The following is a 17714-nucleotide window of genomic DNA, read 5'->3' on the forward strand; positions in this document are numbered from 1 at the left end:
CGGGCTCTTGGGAACACTCTCAGCCTCACTGAGAAGGTGGACTCACCTTTACCCTCCTGCTAAAAGAAAGCCAAGAGGCTCAGGAAGCCCACTCCAACACGGGTGCCTCGGAACCGGCCCGTCTTTAAAGCTGGGAAGCTAATTCCACTTGTGCTTACATGCAATGCTTGAAAGTTCAAGTTTAAAAAAAACAACTCGACAATCTAACAAAAACCTAGAATGTCATACTTTTACAGGACACATGAAATCTGTAGACAGACTTAGAGGGAAACGTCCCTGATGACAAATCAAAGAATACGTGAGTGGGCCCTGCCCCGACACTTAGCTGTGTGTGCCCCTAGGTCACTGCATCTCTCTGGGTGTATTTCTCATCTGTAAAGATACCTTCTGTCTGTCCAATCTATAGAGTAAGTACCTACCTTGTCTCTGTCACTGGGCTGTCTTTAAAGACAAATTAAATAAATTTACAAAAGCACTTTAAGCGTTTTCAAGCCATACACGATATGAGTATTAATGTCACCCAAGCAAACCACCCCAACTCAATTCCTGTATTACCAGATGTAGAGACCTTTTGTACCCGTGTTGTCTTGTGTTCAGGGGTAAGAACACCTCCTTCTCTTGATGTGGGCAACGGTCAATTAAAACCACCTGTACCAAAAGCCAGGTTAAATTACACCAAAGCTGGAGACTAATCCTAAAAGAAATTCTAGACTTTCTCCTCCTTCCCTTGTAATTTTGTTTCATGTTTAAATAAATATATCTCAGTGGGACTCTCCTGTCAGCAGATACATGTCTTCAAACTGGGCTGCGATGCTCGTGAGTGACATTTTATACACACAGCATCTGAAACAGCTTCTCAACAAGAACCTCTCCTGATAATGTGCTGCTATTATTATAATTAACTTCCTCTTTTTTGACACCAGCTGTTTCTTTCAGCAATGCCTTGTGGGACCACATTATCCAAGGGCAGGTATTTCTTTCTTTCTCTTTTTTTGGCTGAGGAAGATTCACCCTGAACTAACACCCACTGCCAATCCTCCTCTTTTTCTGCTTGAGGAAGACCAGCCCTGAGCTAACATCTGTGCCAATCCTCCTACATTTTTTTGTATGTAGGACACCTCCACAGTGTGGCTGGTGAGTAGAGTAGGTCCACAGCGGAACCTGTGAACCCAGGCTGCCAAAGTGGAGCATGCAGAACTTTAACCCCTTGGCCACTGGGCTGGGCTCAGGTATTTCTTTTTTAAAAACCCGTATTGTTGAAAAGCTACAGGTATAGTGAGTTTCTGTACAGTAAATTACATTTCATATGCAAACTTCAAGGAGGTGTTCTAAAAGGACCCAAACAGCATGAGAGGCTGGAGCGCCACAAAATCCACTTCCGCGGGAAGAATCATTCATTCATAAGGAACAAAGGGGACAGAATCTGGGCGGTCTTGCCCCGTTTGGGCGGGAGTCAGGAGGCCCTTGGGCTCACATCTTCCATGTGCAGAGGGATCCTCCTTGCCCTTTAAGGTGTCACCCTGGGGGGCCTGTGATGGAGCCACAGCAAACGAAGCCAACACCTGGTGCCAGCCCAGGGATGTGACGGTGTCTTCCACCCACAGCACAGCACGGATTTCCTTCCCTTCAACAAAATGGCAATAAGACACTGGAAACGGCGGGTGGGGGCGGGGAGGGCACAGGTGGAATCAGGGAGCAGAGCGAGGGCACACTGCAACGGGGACATAGATAATTCCTTACAAGACGTAAGAGTGCTAACCGGCACCAAGAAAACTGGATTCTCCAGTCTCGAGCCCTCTCCCAAACCTCAGGGATAGCTCCTACAACCAGGAAATCAACTCCTCCAAATAAATCCTTCTTCTAGTTTGTCAGCTCAAGATGGGCAGGGAAAATCTTGATGAAGCAGAGCTCACACGTATTATCTGCTCCTCCCCTAACTACCTCTGTCCTTCCCCAGTTTGACTTGGAACGATTACAGCTCAGATAAAAGGTGGATCATCTCTGAAATAAGTAAAAGAAGAAAACACGACAGTTTCTTCTCTCAACAGAAAGAAAAATCCTTCCATGAAAGAAGAAGTGTATGTGACAGCTTTGCTGAGCAGAGGGGAGCACAGAGCCCCTGACAGCAGCTCGGGTCACGGAAGGCAGACGCGGGCAGGAAAGTCCAGAGACAGCGCCACAAAGGGCGGGCCAGGCTTCTGGCTCACTCCTGACATGCTTCATAGGATCGGGATTTCAGGTGACTTTTTCCCTACCCCGACTCTGCACTTTGTACCACTGACTAAGCCAGGTGTTACTTTAAAGTGCTGAAAAGAACATAGTAAAAATTAATTGTTACACTAAAAGAACCATAAACCTTGGGAAAAATAGAAATTTTTACTCCATATTCAATTCAATCTAAAACTAAATTCATCTGAGCCATTTACCTTGGTAAGGGAGGTAAAATGAAGAAAAGGAAGGAGTGGTGTAAGAGCAAAAAACCGTAAAGTTTCGATGGGTTTAAGAACACTCTGGAATCAAGAGATTCACCAAATATTTAAGTTTGAGGTATTTATAACAAAAATTACCTCGATGTCCTCACCAACTTACTAGAAACTGATACAATCATCAGAATTTACAATACGGACATCACTACTCTTTTCAAAACTATGACCATTTGCTTGAAGTTCATGAAGGACATGAACGAGTACCGGAAAAACAGACCTGAAGTCCAGCGTCACACTCCTCAGCTCCCAAGGAGACGGGGTCCCTCTGCACCTGCAGACTGAAGGTCTCGGGTCTGTGCACTGTGGAACTGCCTGAATGGGCGACTACGCAGTTCTCAGGGCTCATCCATGTCGTAGCCTGTGCCAGAATTTCCTCCCTTTTTAAGGCTGAATAATATTCCACTATACGTACAGACCATATTTTGTTTCTCTATTCATCCACTGATGGACACTTAGGTTGCTTCCACCTCTTGGCTATTGTGAACAATGCAGCCCTAAGCACGAAGTGTACACATAGCTCTTTGAGACTCTGCTTTCAATTCTTCTAGGTATATATACAGAAGTGGAATTGCTGGATCATGTGGTAAATCTATTTATTTATTTTTTGGTGAGGATGAGTGGTATAGGTCCGTGCCTGGGGTCTGAACCCGGGCTGCTGAAGCAGAGCATGCCAGATTCAACCACTATGCCATGGGCTGGCTCCTATTTTTAAGTTTTTGAGGAACCACGATACTGCTAAAAATTGCTGGTTTTTTTAAAGGGCTAATTTAATAACGGTGTTACAAACTTTGATTTATGCACATAGGTTTTCATGCTAGTGGGATCCCGACCTAGAAGATACCAGAGGTGCTGAGGCAGAGTAAGTGTTTCAGCTCCCACATCCGTCTGTACCATACTCAGTGGGACAGCGAAGAAGCAAGCATGCAAACAGGCCGCTGAGGAGAACATCCACCAGGGAAAACCCCATCTGTTACTTTTCAAGCAATGGTTAAGGAGAAGAATACAGCTAAATTTCTCGAGCAAGGAATAATCTCACATAATCATTACGTTTTAATACAAGCTGTGTCACCACTGACTGACGTGCAGCCTCTATAGAAACCTTTATTCTGTAAGGATAAAGTGGGAATAAAGCCAATCTTCGTGCAGAAAGAAAGACACAATGTATGTGAGGCTGTCCAACCACAGCTGGATTGTTAGGGAAAAGAAACTAACAAGTATTTTAGGACTCAAATGCCAAAAATATACATAAATTATTCTGATGGATACAGAAAATAACAGACAATAGCAACCTTTTTCATTAAAAAAAAAAGGTTAATTATGAAATACTTCAAGTAGATTAAAAGTATAAAAATTATCAGACGCCCATGTATATACCACCTAGACTTAGAAATATCATATTCCAGATTAGTTGAAGACTCTTGTTTTCCCTCCGCATTCTATTCTACTCCTATTCTGAATGTGTTGTTCACAATTCCTGTGCACACCTCCATCCTTCTACAGCACAGATGTGCACAAAAGCATCATCTTGCATGTGATTACATCGGGTACAGATGGTGTGTCACTGTACACATGCTCTGTAATTTGCTTTTCCCTCCACACTGCTTTTGAGATATATCGATAGTGACACATAAAGCTCTTGTAAACTCACTTTAAGTCTCTATAATATTCCATTAAGTGACTATTCCAGAAGGTATGTATTCATTCTCCTCTTGATAGATATTTACCAGCTCCTGCGGGAGGGGTCATGACAAACAACGTTAACGTAAACATCTTGATTATTCCTCCTTATGCACGCCACAGACTTTTTGGCAGCACACTCCCAGAGCCAGAACTGTTAGTCTGGTGATATGCTCACAGCGTATGATTAGATGTGGCCAAACTGCTCTTCAAAGGGAACGCCCACGCTCCCCCAGGGCAACGCAGACGTTTCCCACTGGAATTACAGGGGCTTCGACCTGTGGGCTGTCTGGCGGCGTGCAGGGGTATTTCTTTGTTTCGTTTTGCTTTGTGTTCCTAAGAGGTATTGTTTAAAGTGAGTTGGGGGGTGGCCTAGAAGGAAGAGAGGGAGCAAAGGGAGAGGGAAGCCCCAGAACTAGAGCTGAGAGCTACTGCCATAAAGGGATTTCTGGAGACAGAAGAAATGGTTCATCGAAACAACCTCCTGACATTACACAACAGCCATTCATTTCTCCCAAACCCCATCTGATGGCAGACATATATCACGTATCTGACCCACAGCTCACAGGCCCGTGGTGTCCAGACTCACTCTCCCATTTACTGAGGGACTCCAGGGGGTCTGAAGATTTCTACAATGCATGAAGTAAATCAGAAAACAGCTGTTAGAGCAATTTCTTATTTCCAAGCAAATGTCAATCTTAGCAGAGCCCCATCAATAGGCACATAAGAAGTTCTCTTGATATTTATTTCAAGAAAATCGTGTTGACAAAATACTAAGGAAAATAAAAAGAGTGTCTATCAATCTCCCTTTCTCGAAATGCAATGATGATCTTTTATTGAAAAACAATCAAATATTTCATTCTTACTACAATTAAGATAGTACTTATGATTTAAAATGGATACAAATCTTTTTTCAAGCACATGATTTGAATATACTCCAAATACCTTTTCATATGAAAACTCGACCTGGGTTTTAGGTACTTTTATGGTTCCTATCAATTATTTTTCAGGAGCTTAAACTTCAAAAAATTTTTCCTGTGATTTCTTCCTGAGAACTTGCTGCCAAAGAGAAACCGCTCTCTTAACAAAGAGCAGCAGGTGAGAATAAAACATGTGCAGGTGTACTTCCTAAATGTCCAGAGGATCGACCGACGTGGAGCTGGCTATACGACAAGAAGGGCGTTCCCATCTGTCTCTGCCCTGTGAAAACAGGCACGCATTTCACTTTTATTTTATTTGGCTAATCCATACACAATATATTATTAATAAATATCTCTTATTCTGCCTTATTTCAGAGCAGTGCTCCTTTCTGTTGGTAGGTGGCAGGGATAACAGCTACATACATAACTACCTACAACAGAAATAAACGAAATTAAAAATACACATACACATACACACACACACACACACACACACACACACACACACACAGACTTTCCTCAGTAGCAGAGGACCGGAGGAATTTCTAGGGCTCCGAGGAAACCTTTTCCATTTCAGAGACCTTTGTCCTCTGCAGCCAGACACATATGAGGGCTGGGAAAAAGCAAAATAAGAAAATGGCAAAAGCTGAAGTTAACGGAAGGAGGAAGAGAAAAGGATGGATGCTGCATGGAAGAACGCAGGAGACAGAGTTGATGGGTTTTCTAGATGAAGACACTTAGCAGGAACGTCCGATGCCCTCCCAACTAGAAGGAACCGGGATAGAGTCTAGTGGGGAAGGGGACGGGCTGTGGAGGCAGGCAGACCTGGTCCCAAATTTTACCAGCTATACCACCCTGGGCAAACGGCTGAAGGTGTTTGAGCCTCGGTTTGCAATTCTATAAAACGGTGATGGAATATATACCTCCCAGGGACGTTCTAGGAATTGAACGTGAAACTGTACGTAGGAGAGTACTCAGTACCCAGTACACAGTCAGTGCTCAGCGACAAGCTGCTATTATGCACAAGATAAATGAGTATATTTTAGATAGACTAGCTTTTTTAAAGAACTAGTTTATTCAAATACCAATAACACTTGCATACAAAGGCTGCCTGGAAGCAATAAGCCAGTTTATTTGTCCCATACAAATTTATGATAAGATTAGCTTTATCTGTTTCTCTCAAATGTAATTTTAATTCATTTTAAAAAAATTTCCCTAGGAAGGAATAGCCATAAAATTAAACTGCCAGATACCAGCAGGGAAAGAACAAAAGTAGTGTAGAGTGAAAAATGTCCAACACAACACTGCCTGCTTGAAATAAACTTAAGGCAAAGAAATAAAATAATAGAATCAAAAGAATAAATAAAATAATATCGCTCCTTCATCAACTGCTAATGTATGTTGTAAACAGTAGCAAATCAAAATGCTTAATTAAAACTATACCATCATGAATCTTTATGATACAGTAATTAAAGGGGTAAATCTGGGGTAAAATTAAGCAGGGGTTTCTTCAAGAATTGCTCCAGGTAAAAAAGAGATTTGGGCAGAGTAGATGAAAATCTCTTAGGACTATATCAGAGTATTCTGGAAAGGGATAGTCAATCCAGGCCCAGCACAACGCCTGGCATGCAGCAAATGTATTTACTAAATTAAACTGCAGCTTTTTCAGAGAAGGCCATACAAGCTTTAGATACTCAGATAAAAGCAAAATGCTACTACACTTTTTTTGCATGGATTTGGGGTTAGAGATCTTCACATAACGATTACGAGGCCATCAGAAGTGCGGCTCTGGGTTTTAGGGCTTCAGCTTGCCAGGCTGGCTTTAATTTGAGAACTGGCAGATACAGCTGAGAAAAGGTACACAGCCGCAGAGCGAGCTGGAAGTTTCACAAAGGAAACGGACGACACCAGGCCCAGCAAGAGCTTCACTGAACTGTTAGGCGCTGTCCACAGCATCCCACGGTGTAAATCACTCGGCCTTGCAGGGGCCTTTCAGGCAATCTTTTTGGATGGAAGACATACCCTCCTATCATTAGGTCCCCATAACGGAGAGAATGACAACGGACACTGAATTTTGTAGACAAATACGTAAGTTTTTATTCCCCCTTTCCGATCTTAATTGAAATCATATCCCAGTGAAAGAGGATGGCAATTTTCTGGTAACCCTCAGAGAATTTCTGCTCGTAGTAGTTTCAGCAGAAGCACAGTTCCAGTTGAGACAGGTGTGTCCTATGAAACCCCCGATGCTGACAGCACGAGGCCTGGCCGCCCCCCAGGCAATCTCCCCTCCTCCCCCCACCGTGTGCACCAACGACTTCCTATGCAGCCTCCTCAGCTGCAACTCTAACTGCAGCTCAGAACTCAACTCATTTTTCTCCTACCTGTGTATCATCAGATTTCTTTCCTTTTTTTCCCTCAGGCCTTAGGAGAATCTCGAAATGGTCATGGGGTTCTGAGCTGTGGAAGTTCCAGCCGGCCCTGCAGCCAGGCGCAGTCCCCATTCAGCGGTCATTCACAGACCAGCCCCACTGCCAACCTGCGGGGCTGGCCACATCAGCTGGTCAAGTTTCCACACTGAATTCCAGAGAAACTTCAAAACTTGGCTACTAATTGTTGCATAATTAATTACCGCACTGACAAAAACATCCTTTCACCAACACAAGCTACTTAAATTGATTTGGATGACAGGGACGGCCCTCCAACTCGGGGGGCTCAAGAAGGACTGGGTCAAGAAGTGCGGTACCTTGAGCGACTGCAGGGAGTCTGAGTTGGTGTCGCAGTAGAGGATGATGTTGCTGGCCATACTGCAGCTCTCCCTCACCCCGAGGTGGTAGAACAAGGACGGCTGCCGGAAGGCGTCGCTCATCTCCACCACGGCGACGTCTGCAGACACAAACAGAGCCCCCAAAGGGGACGCGAGTAATGCCCAGTAAGCACATTGTGTTCTCAACAGCTTAGCATGCAGAGAGGAAATGAGAGGGGTTTTCCCTCTCCAGTTACCACAGAATTTTAAATCCACAGCTCTACCCGGAAGCGGCTTTATAAAGGGCAGCAAACCTGCATTGCTCAAACGAGAAGATATATATATATATATATATATATATATATATATATATATATATATATATAGTTACTGGAAACTAAGGAGAATCTGCTAGGGCTGGGGCTAATGCTCTCTGTTCCATTTCAACATTACAACAAGCTAAGTAAGGGTATAGAAGCAGATCCATGGGAAACAGCAATAAGTAATAAATGGAAAATGAGATTTTAAAAAAGCAAATAGGTAAGATTATGAATTAATACAAAGCTGTATTTTATAATTAATTAATATCTAGCAAACATAATCTATAAAAAGAGAAAGCGAAGGTACAGAACATTATGACTAAGAAGGAGAATATAACCACAATACTAATTCTTCCAAAGCTCAGAGGTGACTAACACCAAGGGTGTAAAAACCCGACACCAAAATTTGAGAATAATGTCACAGAAATGAAATTCAGATTAGTCTCAAACTCATTTACATATATAGACAAAAATATGAAAGCGGGGCCGGCCCTGTGGCTGAGTGGTTAAGTTTGCGCGCTCCGCTTTAGCAGCTCAGGGTTTTGCTGGTTCAGATCCTGGGGGCGGACATGGCACAGCTCATCAAGCCATGCTGAGGTGGTGTCCAACATGCCACAACCAGAAGGACCTACAACTAGAATATGCAACTATGCACTGGGGGGATTTGGGGAGAAGAAGAGAAGAAGGAAAAAAAAAGATTAGCAACATGTTAGCTCAGGTGCCAATCTGTTAAAAAAAAAAAAAAAGAAAGAAAAATGAACAAAATGCACTAAGCATTACACTATGAGAACACTAGGTCATGGGTTTAAGATTTACTTTGGGAACACAAGAGTAGCTCAATGGAAAAAAGTCACCAGCATCTCCACTGATGCCCCAAATATTTTATCTCATTAAATATAAGTGCACTTTTTTACAGGAAGAACAATGTATATCTCATAACAACTGCCAACTTTGTGCTTATAGATATTCCCATAAAAATCAGGAAAAAAACAGGGCTGTTAAGCACTCCCACGACTTGCTGGCTTTCTGAAAATCCGAGCTAATGCAATAAGATTTCAAAAGTAAGGAGGTGTAACTCTATAAAATAAAATACACAATTATCATTGCTTATAGATATTATGGTTGTCAACTAAAAAAACCCAGTACAATCAACTAAATAACTATTACTAGTAATAACGCAATTCAGAAAAGTGCCAAGATGCAAAACTACTGTGAAAACCAAGAGCTTCCTTTAGAACCATAATAAGCATTTGGAAATTATAACGGCGAAACAGATTCCACTCACAATCAAAGTGAAAGTGCTAACATACCTTACAATAAATTTAGCAGGTGATGCTAATGTGTTAAGAATATGTGCAATATGTGACAGATGAAAGGGTACTCTTTTTAAATCATCTCTTATTGGACAATTCAAAACAAACAAGCAACCCCAAAAACATGACAATACAAAATCAGGCTATGGACAGAGGCAGGCAAATTCACAGAAGTTTAACTAAAATGGTAAAAAGCATACGAAAAAATATTCTGTATCTCACTTTGATAAATGCATATTAAGTCAACCATAAAGTGTCAATTTTTTGCCTAACAAGTGGCCAAAGATATTTCAAAACGCCCAATGAAGATGCAGAAAAATGACACTTTCACACATCACAGGGAAGTGTACACTGGCTAGGAGACTTAAATCCTCAAAATTATGCACATTTTTACCCCAAACTCCACTCCTAAAAACTTACCCTGAGAAAAGTCCTATAAATGCGGCAGATTTACTTGCATGTCAACCGAAATATATTTTTTACAATAAAAATGGAAAACATCTAAATATCCATCAATAGGAAAATGACTAGGTAGACAGATTAGAAATAGATGAATTCAAATAATGGCATGTTATTTAACCACTGAAAAATATATCGTAGAATATTTAGCAATGGGGGTAAATTCAAGCTATCTTAAGTAAAAAATATTAAAATATAATATATACATGATAATGTATAGCATATACATTAAAATATATTATATATTAAATATATTACATATTAAATATATTACATATTAAAATATATTATAACATACATATTTTATGTATATATATGTATGTGCATACAAAATGTCTGGGAAGTTGTATACCAAAATGTGAGCCATGATAATAGCTATGTAACAGTATTATGAATTAGTCTTATTCTTCATGCCTTCTATATTTTTTACAATTTGCTTTATGAACGTTGACGTCTTCATAATTTAGGAATCCACCAAAATATAAAAAGAACAACACTAAGACTGTATGAGTGAGCATAAAACTGAAGGGCCACACGTAAGAACGATGCAGCGTCTTGAGAAGCTGCCTGGTGCAGAGTCAGCCTCATCTGAAGAATGTGCAACCAGAATTCTCCATCCGTGAGGGAGAAATAGATCAGACGAAATGCAGGCTAACGGCAGATTTAGGGAGACGATGCAAAGGGAAGACAGGTCAAAGGAGCTTCAAAATATTTTTTTCATGACTTAAGGGCTCTTATACAAACACAGTTTTCTTTTGGGGTCCTTCACATTTTTACATCAGAAATCAACACATGAGAAAACTGAGTCACCTCGTCCCACCCACGGGCCCCATCTGCCTCCTGCACCCACACTGTTTCCTCCTGCCACAGATGCCAGCCGCCTGCCACTCACACGGCTTTAAAATCAAGAGACAGCGAAAAACGGGTCGGCGAGAAACCAAATGAAACAGTCGCTGACGAAAAACAAGAGACATGCAAAGAAAAATACTAGCTAAGTTAAACTAGCGACAAGGGGGGCAAAACTGGTTATTTCCAGAGAATTGACTCGTGGAATTTGATGCAAAATATAATAGAAAGATTGCAGAAGGCTTTCAGAAAAGAGAGAAACTAGACACGTAAAATGAATGGGACACACAAACCAAATTATATTCGTTAGGTCTGAACATCTAAGCAGGAACAGACCCACTTGTTCTTGCATTCTGTATAGAACACTAAAAACGTTTATTTGCATCATTTCAAAATACCGTAATACACACTATCCTAACTCAGAAAAAATGGACTTTTTCTACTTTGGATTCAGATGAGTGATCTGTTCTAATAGATTGTATTCTTTTCTAAATTTATCTTTTAATTTCCATAGAATAAAATTCACTCCTCCATCGTCTGGCAAAATGTTCAAAGCTTGTGCCCAATTGAATTTTTAATTATTAAGATTGTTTTCTTAGTGTCAAGGTTTGCGTGTTCTTTATATTATCCGGATATTTTTTTCTTCCTCAGATACGTGACTTGCAAACACTTTCTCCCAGCTTGTGGCTTGTCTTTTTAGTTTGTTAACAGTGTCTTCAGATGAGCAGACGTCTCAGGACCGGCCTGGTGGCCTTGTGGTTAAGTCCAGCACACTCCGTTTTGGCGGCCCAGGCTCCGTTCCCGGGCACGGACCTACACCAATCATTGGTGGCCGTGCTGTGGCAGCAACCCACATACAAAAAAGAGGAAGATTGGCCACAGATGTTAGCTCAGGGTGACTCTTCCTTAGCAGGGGGGGAAAAAAAAAGAAGAGCAGAAGTTTCTAACTTTTATTTATCAATTTTTCTCTTTTATGGATTGTGCTTTAGGTGTGGTATCTAAAAAATCTTTGCCTTACCCAAGGTCACAAAAGTTTTCTCCTGTGCTTTTTTCTAGAAGTCGTACAGCTTCACATTTTACACTTAGGTCTGTGACCCATTCTGAGTTAATTTTTGTAGATGGTGTGAGGTGTGGGTCAAGCATCGTATTTGTTGTAAAGACTCTCCTTTCTCTGTTAACTGCCCCTGCTTCTTTGTCAAAAATTTAACTGGCTACATTTGTGTGGGTCTATTTTTGGATTTTCTATTCTGTTCCATTGATCTGTGCGTTTGCCTTTTGCCAAACCTACATTGTTTTGACTATTCTAGCTTCATGGTAGATGCTGAAATCAGGCAGTGTGGGTCCTCCAACTGTTTTTCTGTTTTCAAAATTGTCTTAGCTTTTTAAGTTGTTCTATTTGCTTCCCTGCGGAAATTTCAGAATCAACTGGTGGCTGAGAGCAGTCAGTCGATAGCTACCAAAAAAAAAAAAAAATCCCCCTAGGATTTTGGCTGGGATTATGTTGCATCTACAGATCATTTTAGGGAGAACCGACATCTTAAACATCTCAACATTTTCAATTAATGAATATGGCATACATCTCCATGTATTTATGTTCTTTGGTTTCTTTCATCAGTATTTTGTAATTTTCAATATACAGTTCCTGCACATATTTTGTTGAAAGTATACCTAAATATTGCATTTTTTGGAGCTATCATAGATGTATTCTTTTTAAAATTTCAAATTCCAATTGTTCATCATGAGTATATAAAAGTACACTTGATATCTGTATACCGACCTCATATCCTGAGACTTTACTAAACTCACTTATTCTAGGAGCTTTTCTTTTCTTCATGCTTTGGGATTTTCTACACGAATAGTGAGGTAATCTGCAAGTAGAAATGGTTTCATTTCTTCCTTTCCAAACTATATGTCTTTTATGGTTTTTGTTTTGTTGTCATTGTGTTTGTTTTATTTTGCTGTGTTATAGTGGCTAGGACTTCCAGAAATACAGCATTCTTTAAACAGTAATATTTCATTATCAAACTAAAGAAAATATTATCTTATAATGGCCACCTTCTGACTCAGATGGATATCTTCTCAAAAGAAGTAAAATTAACATGTGAAAACCATCTTCCTTGTAAAATGATCCAAAGATATGCTGAAAATGCAAAAAAGGATATAATTATAATAAATTGAACAAACTGATACTCCACAAGCCTTGAAACCCATTTATATGAGGTACAGCTTATCCACTTTTTTCACAGACATGGACTCAGGAATGACCATGTGCCAGGCACTATGTGCTTTTCAAGTATTAACTCACTTAATCTTCATAATACCCCTTTGTGGTAGGTAATGTTACTGTTTCAGGACTCAGAGGCAGACAGTGCTTTCTTGCTGCCCAAAATCAGCTAGAAAGTGATGGGACCAGGGTTTGAACTCAGGCAGTCTGCCTGGAGAGTCCACGCTCCTAACTCTTAACTGAGCCACACCCCAGACTTTCAGGATATGGAGCTTCCAAAGATCAGAACTCAAGTGAGCTGCGAAAATAGGTTTGAGGACCAAAACATACACTCCTATAATGTATTTCATGAGTAAATGTACTTAATAACTGTCTCATGGAGCTTTTGTGGTAATATTGTGAGTAAAACTGCCACGTTAAAAAATTTAAGACTAAGTCAGTCACTGACAAGCACAAAGACGCAAAAATCTCTTATGTTTTCACTAAGGTGTAGTTTCTTTCCTTGTTCCAATTGAGTTAATGTTAAATGGAGCATAAAATTAGGTTTACCAGGGGTTTATTAAAGCATAATAAGTTTTTAGGTCAATAACGTAAAACTGTGGTACCTAACTGCATTTTGGGTTGTCACTGGCAGTGGTTCATGGTCTGTGTTTGTGTTTCTTTTTTAAATTAATTTTTCTTTCCTAATACCGTATCTGTTAACTATCTCCTGAGAGCTGCTGCTGCTTGTGAAAAGCAACTGAAGGAAGAAATTAATCTCTAGCTACGTTTTATCGATTCAATTGCTGTCCTCAGGCATCAGATCACTGATGACAAACGAGAACCCATCGGTGATCTGGCTTGTACTGTGGTCTGCAGTGTGCTGCACAATTCCAAACCAATGGACGTTTCCCAAGTTTTCACACAGAACACCCATCCAGTCTCGACAGATTAATCCTGAAGACGACCCATTCGTGCCAATTTAATTCCACAGACATCCTGAGTGCCTCTTATACAAAAAGTTCTCTGTTATCTGCTACTGTTAATGAAAGTTAAAAGAATTAATGAGAGATGATTTTTGCCTTCTCCTGGGGGACAGAAACACGCACTGACAGGCACCGACACAGGGCAGAAGGTGGACGGTGCCAGGGAGGCGCAAGAAGCGATGCTCAGAGGCCAAGGCCAGTGCTGGTGGGATGGATGGTGGAATCCTCCGAGGGTGAGGCAGCAAGGTGGCAGCAGATTTGGAAAGTGGAGCCCCTCAAAGAACAGACGAGAAACAGCAGCCCGGGGACATCCAAGGCGGTGGAGAAGCAGCCAGGGAGAGGACTGGGGCTGGGTCAGAAAAACGCAGACAAGCTCACTAGGAAACTAAGTCACTTCCCAATGGGATTCACACTAGGTGAACCAGGAGAGATCCACCAAGAGCAGACACTAACCCCCAAATGCTCATCTCTCCTCTGATCCTTAGGGGAACTACAATCTGCATTCCACTGGTTTTTCTCTATTGTGAATTTACAACTCGTCTACTACATGGAAATTACTAAAGTGTTACTCATCACCTAAGTCTCCCAAAGGCCCCAAGTCAGTCTTCTAACATCTGGCAGGCACACGACGTCGGGAAACTACAAAACTCCCGTGGTATAGATAGACCTGTCGAAACGTTCAGGAAGGACAGAAGAATCATCTACTATCGTTGTCTGGAATTGCTCGTGGTGTGGCCATTCCTGCTATAAACTGCTCCTCATTCGGCTTCACCGGTATCACTGTGTTGTCTTGTACGTTATTCGGTTAACCCTACCACATGTAATGATACATATCTGTGTCAACAGTATATTCTGGCCCACAATTTCCTCATCGCTAAACTCCAATAAAGTATGCACGGTGACTCAAACGTGAGTCATTCTTATATTGCTAAAGCACAGGCATACACAACGTCCCCAGCCCAGCCCTAATTTGCTTGTCTGATTATTACTGAGGTGTTTTCTGTCATTGTTAATAATTTTATAAGTCATTACTGTGGGTACACTAGCATTTTGTTGTTGCTCTTGTTGTTTGTCTCCAAAAAGAGGTTATTTTGATTCATTTTTCCTTTTTAAAAAAATTTTGTTGAGGTCATCATAGTTTATAACATTGTGAAACTTCAGGTGTACACTGTTATTTGTCAGTCTCCATACAAACTTGCCCCTTTCCCCCTTATGCCCACCCTCCAACCCCTTTCCCCTCTAGTAACCACTAAACTGTTCTCTGTGTCTGTGTTTATCTTCCACATATGAGTGAAATCATATGGTGTTTGGCTTTCTCTGTCTGGCTTATTTTGCTTAACATAATACCCTCAGGTCCATCCATGTTGTTGAAAATGGGATGGTTTTGTCTTTTTTATGGCCATGTAGTATTCCATTGTGTGTGTGTGTGTGTGTGTGTGTGTGTGTGTGTGTGTGTATCTCACATCTTCTTTATCTGATCATCAGTCGATGGGCACTTGGATAGTTTCCATGTCTTGGCTGTTGTGAATAGTGCTGCAATGAACATAGGGGTGCATATGCTACTTTGGATTGCTGATTTCAAGTTGTTTGGGCAGATACCCAGTAGTGTGATAGCTGGGTCATATGGTATTTCTACTTTTAGTCTTTGGAGAAATCTCCATACTGTTTTCCTCAGTGGGTGCACTAGTTTGCACTCCCACCAGCAATGTCTCGGGGTTCCCTTTTCTTCACATCCTCCCCAACATTCGCTGTTTTTTTGTCTTGGTGATTTTAGCCACTCTAACGGGTATGAGGTGATGTCTCATTGTAGTTTTGATTTGCATTTCCCTGATTAGTAGCGATGTTGAACATCTTTTCAAATGTCTGTTGGCCATCTGTATATCTTCTTCGGAAAAATATCTGTTCATATCCTCTGCCCATTTTTTGATTGGGTTTTTGTTTGAGTTGTGTGAGCTCTTTATATACTTTGGAGATTAACCCCTTGTCAGATATATGATTTGCAGATATCTTCTCCCAGTTGGTGGGGTTTTTTTCATTTTGATCATGGCTTCCTTTGCCTTGCAGAAGCTCTTTAGTCTGATGAACTTCCATTTGTTTATTTTTTCTTTTGCTTCTCTTGTCTGAGTAGACATGGTATTCAAAAAGATCATTCTAAGACCGATGTTAAACAGTGTACTGCCTATGTTTTCTTCTGGGAGTTTCTGGTTTCACATCTTACCTTCAAGTCTTTAATCCACTTTGAGTTAATTTTTGTGTGTGGTGTAAGATAATGGTCTACTTTCATTCTTTTGCATGTGGCTGTCCAGTTTCCCCCACACCATTTATTGAAGAGACTCTTCTTTCTCCATTGTATGTTCTTGGCTCCTCTGCCGAAGATTAGCTGTTCATAAATGTGTGGTTTTGTTTCTGGGCTCTCAGTTCTATTCCATTGGTCTGTGTGTCTGTTTTTGTACCAGTCTGAGGTGTTGTATTTTTAACTGAAAAGTGAGGCCTGGGAGGCAGGTGATCAGAGGGACATTTTTCACTTCCAGAAACTGGGCTTTAAAAAGGCGGAGCGCCACTGCACTTAGAAAAGGAGGGGCAGGTGGAAGAAAGGGGAGAAGCCTCGAAGGGGAAAAGGAGATAAGAGAGAGGGAGGAGAAGGAGGAGGAGAGAAACAGAGAGAGGAGGGAGCAGGACCAATCGAGGTGGGTGTTATAAGAACCAACATCCCCCATCCAGGCTGTAACAGCCGCAAGAGCTCAGGCCATGAGGCTCCAGCGTCAGACAGGAGGGGAAGGGCACACCTACGGAGGAGGTGCCCATCTCACAAGGACCTAGAGCACAGCTCTGCCAGGAGGAGACGCAGCCTCAGAAAAGTACACCACCGAGCTGAAAAGCTGGAAGGAACCTCCCATCTCCAGTGGCCTTGAGAGGAGTGATGCACATGCAAACAGCAGGCAAACCGTTTCACGACCTCTGGTGTCTGACTCCTAATTAAGTTTCTGAATGGATGGCCTTGGACAATACCTTAAATTCTCTGAGCTCTGGTTTCCTCCACTGCAAACTGAGGATGATAACACAGGTATTTGCCGCACAAAGTTGTTGTAAGGATTATGTGTGCCCCAGGCACAGTAAACTCTCAATATGTGGTTCTTACACGGAGCGATTACAAGAAGTGGTCCTATGAAGCCCTTTGAGCCATTTATCACAAAAATGTTACTGAAGACAATGCTAATGTATCACAATACCACGTCTTGAAACCCCACAGGAATAATTACTCATAGAAACGATGCTGAAATCAAACTATGAAAGCACAAAAAGCCAACACTAAGAGTTCTGACTTGATTCTATAATCAATGGTGATTCGTCCATCTCCATGAGTTTTGAGAAGGGGTGTGGCAGGACCAAAGTTTTGGGAAGATATACCTGGAATTTGTGGATAGATGATAGACAAAATAAACTGGAAGCTGGGAGAAAAGTCAGGAGTCATCCAAGAGACAGTGTGCCCCCAAACTATCAGAGAGACAACCCGTGGGGAAATCTAGAGGATTCAAAGATTTGGTGGATGCAGGACAATCGGAGAAAGAATAAAACACGATTCTGCTTTGATCCTGAATGATTGAGCTGACAACATTCCACTGACACAGTAAGTGACACAAGAGGAGGAGCTAGTTTTTGGTAGGAACTTGAGTTTGGATTAGGACACACTAAACTGTGTGTGCGTGTGTGTGTGTTTGTGTGTGTGTGTGTGTGTGTATCTAACTGACAGCTGTCATTTT

General features: G+C 41.4%; 1 protein-coding gene across 5 annotated transcripts in view; it reads right to left on the bottom strand.

Moving 5' to 3' along the window:
* The window catches only part of MAP3K5 (mitogen-activated protein kinase kinase kinase 5), a 180551-nt gene that overhangs the window by 116081 nt on the left and 46756 nt on the right, over window positions 1-17714 (bottom strand). For 3 of the 5 annotated variants that reach the window (XM_023651182.2, XM_023651183.2, XM_070225545.1), the window contains exon 2: window positions 7827-7966. The exons of the other annotated variants lie outside the window; for them this stretch is intronic. In XM_023651182.2, the coding sequence (XP_023506950.2) occupies window positions 7827-7966 (140 nt within the window). The remainder of the gene's footprint in view (window positions 1-7826; window positions 7967-17714) is intronic. 5 annotated transcript variants of the gene reach the window in all.

This window comes from Equus caballus, chromosome 10, assembly GCF_041296265.1.
Source record: "Equus caballus isolate H_3958 breed thoroughbred chromosome 10, TB-T2T, whole genome shotgun sequence".
Lineage (NCBI taxonomy): Eukaryota > Metazoa > Chordata > Mammalia > Perissodactyla > Equidae > Equus > Equus caballus.